Raw genomic sequence first — 9,784 nt, forward strand, 5'->3', positions numbered from 1 at the left:
ATGAAAAATGTTCAACTGTGTTCAAATGTTAAACTAAATGTTCAACTGAAGACAACAAGTGAACATTACATGCCTGGCATTTGGTGTGTCCTGCTTTTTACCAAGCTGTCCTTTGCAAAGCACACAGATCTTGCGACCATCTGTGCAAAAAGGAATATTTCGCAAAACTGCAATGGAAACAGTTTTTGCGCATTTACAGTCACCTGACTTAGAAGACGCGGTGTGTTTGGGATCCGTGTACGCAAATAATAATAATAATTATCATCATTATTATAACATTTATTAGGCTACATATTTAGAGACGCTTTTATCCAAAAAAGGAACAAAGCAATTCGTCAAATGTCATTCATAATACGGGTTAGACTGCATGGCACGGAGCCGCGGACGAGAACACTTGCATTTTCCTATCAACAGTGGAAACAACTTAAAATACTCTTATCATTTCTGGTCATACAGAAAATAATAATACATTATTCGCAACTACTTGTATTTGTGTAAACTCACAATAACAAGAAAGAGTTGTGCTTTTGTAAAATAAAATAAAACAATCAGGCGCGCTTCATGATCTCCGTGAACTGGAGCGCGAGAACAGAAACAAAATATAGCCTATGTAGCTAAAGCTTGAAATGTCCACTTTAAAACGAACAAATTTGAATCGAAAGCTAATACCTTCTGATTATGTAATGCGTATGAAAGGAGCATTTCTCTTTAAAAGCGCATCTGCTTAACAGCGGAGATGGAGATGTTTTTAGCCACTTGGAAAACAATAGTTTATTAATAATATGAATGGCTCTTCTCATTCAGCACTGCGGGAAAAATATCAATTCCAGGTTCTAATTTGGCCTTAGAAAACCAGTAAAATTGACATGTTTTCCATATTAATTTGTGAAAATATCTGTAATAATAGTGGGTAAAATATGTAGCCTACTTACTCTTTCTGATTTCTGAATGTGTTGTTAAGCGCACTCCGAGTTGCAGGCGTAGGCAGTGGCGGAGCTAGACTTTTAAAACAGGGGTGGCAAAGGGGTGACAAGGTATTATTTTGGGGGGTCAATATACAAAGTTTTCAATTACACTAAAAATAAATTATTTTCAACAAAATGTATATAGATTAAAGTTGTTTATTTTCCAAAATGTACACAATTATATAAGTATACAGCAAAAATAGAACAACAAGTATTCAAAGTGCTCCTTGGACTAATCAAGTCCAGTAGTAAACAAAAACTGAGGTAAACTTGGACCTGTCAAAACAAGGCTAAAGAATAATAATAGAACAACAAAATGTACACAATTATATATTAAGTATACAGCAAAAATAGAACAACAAGTAAAGAAAAAGAAAAACTCACATAACGTTAATTAAAGAAGTCGTTTGACCTACGTTATAACGAGTCATTCATGTATTTTAACTCGTTTCATATAATAGAGCCGAAGCTATAGATTGTGAATTTAAACCTTTCTCGTTTACCAGTGGCAAACGTCAGGAGGACTAGCCGAGGTAAGGCTGCTCCAGCGGGTTACATGAGCGCCCGGTGATCGCCTGGATCTCACAACTCCGAAAAGTCAGATAAAATTTTTTAAATAGGCGCTATATCTTTATAAGCAAACCACAGATTTGAGCTTTAAACAACTACATTTCCGACTGAACAATGTCGTGGAAATTATCAATATTCAAAAACCTGGATGAAGGAGACAAAGTCGTTTCTCAAATGATTAAACAAAGTATTTTATTTCTTGCAAGAAAATAGGCGTTCAACATACAGACAGTGTCTAAGTATGAGAAGGCAAAGAGTTAGTGCCCTCGACCAAGTTATATACCCTAACACATAAAAAAAAACTTGTTACCTTGAACCTAGACGTCTTAGCTCATGGTCTCATGTGCTCATGTGCCCATGGTCTCATGTCCAATCTTATTTTTATCAAGCCAGTAATACTGTCATGTCAGCAAAAGTTTCCTGTTTTTTAGCAGCAGATCATAACTGATGATCGAAACTGCGCACACACATATCTTCACACTTAAAGCACAAAAGGTTATTTGGAGTGCACACATTGTCAGCCCTCACATGACCCAGTGAACATTTTGTTCTCCAAGCCTGTTCTAACTTATACAAATCTAAAAAACCCTTGGTTACATATCTTTACTGATTACTTTTGATTATATTCCATTAAATGCTTATGAGTAAAAATGAATCTTCAAGGTTAATAAAAGTTGTACACATATAAAAATAAAATATCCATAACAACAACAATAACAGTAGTATTTAAATTTCCCGACTAGCACTTGCCTCTCCCAGAAGAAGCGGATTTCGCCTCGGACGCGCGTCAATTTCGCTCCAAACGCTTGCTTTTTACGCGCGTCCATTTCGCTTTGGACGCGCGAATGCATTCAAAATGTTCAAGCGTCAAACTAGACGCGGCAGGCGCGAATTTGACGCGCTATTCGCGTCCGGTGCGAACGCACAGTTAGTCAGTCAGTTAGTTTCACGAGACTAATGCTCATTTAAGTATTAATGCTAAGCACTACAGTGCAACGTCTCCCTTACTTCCCGTTAAAACAGTACTTCGTTTAATTTAATACCAATAAAAGCCGTACATAGCAAAACGCTCGTCATCGATCCTGTGTGTGCTGCTGCCGCGTTGTTTTTGAGCCGTTTGGACTGGAGCACGTCACGAATGAGCAGTGGAATGACAATGAGAAGTGTAGCAGGAACAGCACACAAGCGTGCAGCATAAGGATGCATTCACGTCCGCTGGTAGATTTGGGAAATGTTCGTAAAAAATCAAACAGTGTAATGTTTTCAGTGGGGTGGCAACAGGGGTGGCAAGGAGTTCGTCTGGGGTGGCAATTGCCACCCCAACTAGCCCTCTGGCTCCGCCACTGGGCGTAGGTAGTGATGAAGCTCCATTCCTTTTAAAAAAGTTGAAGAATATTGTGTCGTGCCCTCTTCCCAACGCGCAGGTGACTGAATGATGAAACTTAAAGCATTTGCTTGGGGGCGTTTCCCTGTTTTGCATAGATGGCTTAACACATTATCTTGTGAATAGCGCGCTCCGTCAGTAGGCGTGAAGGAATTAAAGTCAATGAGCTCGTAATGAGCTCGACTGGAATCACTCTCTTTTCATACAGATTACAGAAGCTGAGAATATTTGTTTTTTATATAAATTACTTCATTTGAAAGATGCGATCTCAAGCTTTATGCCCGTGGGTATGTTTGCCTGTTTGACTGCAGTTTCGCGGAGTTACAGATCATTTTCTAACGTGTTTCAAATTGGAGTTCATTGACAGAGAGAGTGCAGAACTCGCATCATGTTCATTTTTCTTTATTTGGCAAAAAGCAAAACACTTTATTTTTATTGTGAGTATACAGAAAAAAATTGAAACTGAACAGGATCGATTGATGTATAACACGAAAATGAAAGATCAAAATTAACAGAGCATTTTGAGTTTATTTTGCATTGCTAAAAAAAAACACGAGCAAAACGCGCCGGCGCGTTTTTGGGCCCCAGAGGATTAAACTGCAGCTGTAAAACGGTCGGATCTCAAAGCTCAGATTATGTGACGGGATTTCCTTATTTGGATCTGGTCTGTACCTTTGTTACGCCCCTAAATTTGCATACACACAGCCCACTTTCTGGGTCTGATTTTATCGCTAACAGTTAGTAGCTTACAATGCTAAAAACAAACCTAATACAAAGTTAGGTTATGACACTAAAGTGCAAGTATTACACTAGTATTACAGCTAACTGGTAGTTTTAGGCTACGTGTTTCAAATTTAAGTAAATGATAAATGACAAAACTTACCACTCTGAAGTAATCATTTCCAATCTATGGGCGACTGGTTGCTCCTCTACATCAGACATCGTGTGGTGGCATGTTCTACAGAATGGTTGGACGAGCTCCTCAAGGTGGAAGGGAACGGCTCTTCACTCAACAACAAGAGCTTGCCATCAGTGAAATGGTGCAAGAAAATAATGCAATCCGACTTTGTGAGTTGCAACAACGCATAATTGCAAATAGAAATTTATTCAACAATATCAACAGGGTCAGCATTTCTACACTAAGGCGCATCCTACAGAAACATAACTTCAGAATGAAGCAGCTGTACAGGGTGACATTTGAAAGGAACGGTGTCAGTGTCAAGGATCTGCGCCATGATTGTGTGCAGGTGTGTGTCACACAATCGTGTCACTTTACATACTATATATTGTGATGTGACTATATATCTGCCACCTGCCCTGCCTGTAGCTTGTAGTTTTTGTGTATACTGACACCCAACCCAGCCCCTACTTGTGTGAAAATATAGACATTGTAGTTACTGTATGTGTTTTCAGTAACACTATTCAAGATGTTCTGTTTCAGACAGTTCTGGAGTTTGATGCCGCCGAACTGCCACATGAGTTCCTCTACGTGGATGAGGCAGGCTTCAATCTGGCCAAAACCAGCGTCGGGGCCGTAACGCAACTGGACTGGTCTGAGATTGGTTCAACAACCATAACCATTTCACACTTTTATACCTGCCCCCTTACACCCCCTTTCTAAATACAATCGAGGAATTATTTTCAGCGTGGCAGTGGAAAGTATATGATCGGCAACCATACGCCTGCATGACTCTTCTGCAAGAAATGGAGGAGGCATGCGGAGACATTGAGGTGGGATCAATCCAAGGGTGGATTCGGCACACAAGGCGATATTTTCCCCGATGCCCGTGAGGACATCGCCTGTGATGTTGACGAGGTCTTGTGGCCAGATCCGAACCAAAGACAAGTGAGCAGAACGCCACAGTCGTCCATCTGCCAATCTGTACCTGCCTGGGCCCACTTGTTTCTCTATTTTATTTGTTTGCATACACACACACTATTCCACACCTGATCTGTAGGCAACCGAGCCCCTTGTTTCACTTCAGAGTATTGCTTAATTTTGTTATGACGAATTGACACTCGTTGTCTGACCTCCTGGACCCATGTGTTACTGGAGTGAGGTGTAAACACAATAAGTTTGGTTCTCATTTTCCAACCGTACAACAGTTCAAATGGTGAAACGCCAGTCACTGCATGTGGAGAGGAACGGTCCAAGACTTGTTTGCTTGTTTCCATGGTTTGCTTCTGTAGAATGGCTATTTGCACACAGTCCTTAAGAACCTTATTGAATCTTTCCAGAGCCCCATTGGCCGGAGGATGGCACATTATGGTGTGCGCAATCTTCCACTCGTCCAATAAACCAGTAAGGACTGAAGAGGTAAGTTGTGGTCCATTATCTGTTACCAGATACTCAGGGCTTCCATGTCTGCGGAAAACAGACTTCAGAAATCCAATTACTCCAGATGTCATTATGTTAGGCGTAAATGCAACTTCAGGCCATTTTGGCATTAATGGTCTGTCAGCATAACAGCGTATCTACAGTCATAAGCTGCCGTCTCAAAGGGTCCTTATGTCCAAACTAGGGATACACTTTTGGCCGATACCTCTTTATATTTGAAAGCTGATAACCGATATATTGGCTGATAAATACACATTTTGATATTTATTTTCTGATTACAAAAATAAAAGGCAAATTAATATAATGCTTTTATTTTAAAAAACTTAACTGCAGAAAACAAGGAAACACCTAGATCTTTAATTTCCCAAAATGATTCACTAAATTTAGCCAACATATTTCTTAACTTTTCAAATGAATTATACATTCCTGCCATGGCCAACTTTCTTTTATATAAATAAAATCTATTGCCTGACCAAAAATTAAATAATACATAAACAAAGCTTACACGGCACTGAACAACATTAACAAAGAATCTAAATACCTAAATAAAGCATTTGTGTGTATTTAAGAACAAGTAGGCCAAAGAATGTAAGTGGCATCTGTCAGCTGCAGGAGCATGTAACGGTGGCTGCCCCTAATCAGATTTGATTAGTAGGCTACTTTTTACATTTAAATTGTTCGGGCGCCAGACAAGTCAAAACTTGTCAAGTAAAAAAAATATATGTAATGCAGTTTAGATTCCCAGAAATTAGCTCAAACCACTGTTACACAAAATAAATTCCTTCCAATACCCCCCCAAAAATAGAACAACCCAGCAGGCACAAGACGTCTCTATGACGTCAGTCTGACGTTGGACCCCAACGTCGGACAGACGTTGCATTTTGGTTGAATATGAAAATAGGGTTGACGTCAGAACCTAACGTCAAATTAACTTCAACTTCCAACGTCTCTCCAACGTTGTAGGTAGACGTCAGACTGACGTTGGGTTATGACGTCAACCCGATTTTCATATTCAACCAAAATGCAACGTCTTTCCAACGTTTGAGATAGACGTCAGACTGACGTTGGGTTATGACGTCAACCCGATTTTCATATTTAACCAAAATGCAACGTCTCTCCAACGTTGTAGGTAGACGTCAGACTGACGTTGGGTTATGACGTCAACCCGATTTTCATTTCCAACCAAAATACAACGTCTCTCCAACGTTTGAGATAGACGTCAGACTGACGTTGGGTTATGACGTCAACCCGATTTTCATATTCAACCAAAATGCAACGTCTTTCCAACGTTTGAGATAGACGTCAGACTGACGTTGGGTTATGACGTCAACTCGATTTTCATTTTCAACCAAAATACAACGTCTGTCCAACGTTTGAGATAGACGTCAGACTGACGTTGGGTTATGACGTCAACCCGATTTTCATTTTCAACCAAAATACAACGTCTGTCCAACGTTGGAGGTAGACGTCAGTCTGACGTTGGGTTATGACGTCAACCCGATTTTCATTTTCAACCAAAATACAACATCTGTCCAACGTTTGAGATAGACGTCAGACTGACGTTGGGTTATGACGTCAACCCGATTTTCATTTTCAACCAAAATACAACGTCTGTCCAACATTGGAGGTAGACGTCAGTCTGACGTTGGGTTATGACGTCAACCCGATTTTCATTTTCAACCAAAATACAACGTCTGTCCAACATTGGAGGTAGACGTCAGTCTGACGTTGGGTTATGACGTCAACCCGATTTTCATTTTCAACCAAAATACAACCTCTGTCCAACGTTTGAGATAGACATCAAACTCAAGTTGGTCCAATCTCCAACAGTGTCAACACAACATTAGCTGTCAAATTCCAACTTAAATATATATACTAAGAGATATATGGTTATTTTGTTGGCATGACATCGAACTTTTAACAGAGCCAGGTTTTCATTGTAAAATAAAAATCAACATACAAAGAAACTTCATAGCAACAAGGTCGAACGGTCAAGATCCAATGCGAGACAACCCAAAAGTATCTTAAGACGAGCAAACAGAAAAGTAACTTGGAGTACACATATGTTGTTTATTAGAAAAATGACAAAACAATTAAATGGATTCTAAAAAAAAAACTTTTATTAGTATATATATATATTTTTTACATTATTTTAACAGAAATAGATTATAAAATTATTATTATTATTTTCTTTTTACATTATTTTAAAAGAAATAGAACTATAAATCTTCAACTATAAAGCAAATTTACCATTATCCTTTATTCTTTATATCTAACAATCTTTCTTTCTGCCACCTCCGCACACCCTGTCTGGGGCATATTTTAAACAAAAGGTGACACAGCCGCTGAAATATTTGCCTCCGTCTCCTTGGAAGTCCTCTGGACACTCTCTGTAAGAAATATTTAAAAAAAGGAAATTTATGGGGAATATAGGTTATGATGCACTGCAGTAAGCATTAAAACTACAGACATTAAAGTGCAAATCTATTCAAAGTAGGCTAACCGAAAAGCACATAAGAAAACCCACTGTTAGTGATAAGGTTATAGCAGAATAAGATCAACTACAGGACGGGCCTTCAATCTAAAATTTGTAATCAAATTTATTACGTGATAAATTGATTAATGAATCTAATTAACCACAATCACATTTATCATCATTTGAATGGAAACGCTTCATAATAAAAATATTTATTCAATACCATTAAAAAATTGTGACACTTGACTAAAGCATTGAATATCTCAAGGTGGCATTAATCAAATGGGTTTATTTCCAAATAGCCTACATGTTGTTGTTTTTTCATTTAATATAATTAAGCTTATCAATTATGTTGCCATAACAGTTTTTATTATTATTGTGGAGCTCGACATTAGGCATTGTAATATGGTCAAGTTACTTGTCCGGAGAGAAAAGAAAAAGTGTTCTAGACTCGCCTCTTTAAAATCAGCACCAAAAACATACCTGGCAACAGCAATGGCTTTATCAGACCATGGAAAGGAAACAAAACGCATAAAAAAACCCCCCAAATAAAAACAAGGTGATGTCAAAGTTGGGTATACATTCATGGGTTTTACGAAATAGCCTATACTTTGTAAGACTCGTCCATTAAGTAAATTCCATTTACATATCCAATATAAGTTATTGTAAAATATTTATATTTCTCAACTCTTTACTAAAAATGTCAATGACGTGACGCCTAAATTCTCTGTCCGTTGCATTTTTTTTTTAAATTAATGGGTTTAATTGGGTTTAATTTAAAAATGGGTTTAAACGCATAACAAGATACCAAATATGTACTTTAACTTTTAAAAAAGCATTAATTATTTGTCATTTTCTGTTTTTTAAAGTGCCAAAATATCTTATTTTGACTATCCGGCCATACTTTCTTTTTTGGAAACATTTTTGAAATTACTCTAAATTTATGCATATTTATTTTCTGCAATATTTGGCATGATTTCCAAAGTGTTTTGTAAATTAATCCTGTACAATATTGCAAATCATTTGTATATTTGCATCATAATATACAAAACAAACGTTGTCCGATGATGTGCATTTTATGAATGGGCGACCATCAAGAAACAACCAATTAGGCCTATCTGTGCATTAGTTACTTATGAACTATGCATATTAGTGCACCCGGATTGTAAAGTGTTACCCAAGTTCTCAGTAATTAAATTGTTTGCATTTCTTTTGAGTTTTTGTAAGTAATGATCTCATATTTGTGTTCTATAATTTCAGTTGCCTTCTTAAATGTAGTTAACAGACTTGTTTTCCTGTAAATCGCAATAAACTGATAAAAATACCATTGACTTAAGCATACTGTATCAGTGATTCATATTTCAGCCACAGAAATTAGAGATTTTATCTTTTTATTTGATAGTTATTGCTATTATTGGTCATGCCTAGGGGTGTGACAGTTAGTATATAACCGTGAGACCGACTGTTATAGTTAAACACCGTCATTAGAACTATATAACCGCCAAAACCGTGTTATTATTTTATATTAATATATTATTATCTGCTGTTTTATTATATATTATATTTTTTACAAACATTTTTTAGCAACAATTATTTTCATTTTTTAGATAGGATCATAAGATGCGCAATATGTCGGGAGACATGGTTTTTACATGGAAGTTTTGTTTTGTAAATCATCAGAATGCGTTTTACAACTTCAGTTTTGCTCTGTAGAAAGCCTTTCTTTAAATTTCGTTTTGTACAAATTTGTATCTTAATTTTAATAAATGTTTCATCAACCAATTGCATGCATTTAATAAATAAAAAGCAAATATAGCAGAAAATATAATAACCGGTCCGTGACATGGAGGCGCCGTCGAAAATGGGCCTATATAGCCCAAGTAGGCCTACGTCATTGACCCACGAGCACATTTTACACAATAAAGTGATCGAGAATCCACGACAAAGGACAAATATGGCCACAATGTAAACATTTTTTATTTTATGTGTCATGTGGAGGGCTCCGTAAAATTAATGTAAATTAAAGCATTCATTTCACGTGCTATAACGTT

At 37.3% G+C, this 9,784-nt stretch overlaps 1 protein-coding gene across 1 annotated transcript; it reads left to right on the plus strand.

The window, feature by feature from the left end:
- The first annotated feature begins 1,870 nt into the window (after window positions 1–1,870).
- On the plus strand, window positions 1,871–6,061 carry LOC307008446 (uncharacterized protein). The gene is made up of 3 exons (XM_079631241.1): window positions 1,871–3,959; window positions 4,043–4,166; window positions 4,361–6,061. The coding sequence occupies exons 1-3, from the start codon at window positions 3,829–3,831 to the stop codon at window positions 4,538–4,540; spliced, it is 435 nt and encodes a 144-aa protein (XP_079487367.1). The 5' UTR covers window positions 1,871–3,828; the 3' UTR covers window positions 4,541–6,061.
- The last annotated feature ends 3,723 nt before the right edge of the window (window positions 6,062–9,784 follow it).

The sequence above is a fragment of the Phoxinus phoxinus genome (assembly GCF_949152265.1).
Source record: "Phoxinus phoxinus genome assembly, chromosome: 12".
In the NCBI taxonomy this organism is placed as follows: Eukaryota; Metazoa; Chordata; class Actinopteri; order Cypriniformes; family Leuciscidae; genus Phoxinus; species Phoxinus phoxinus.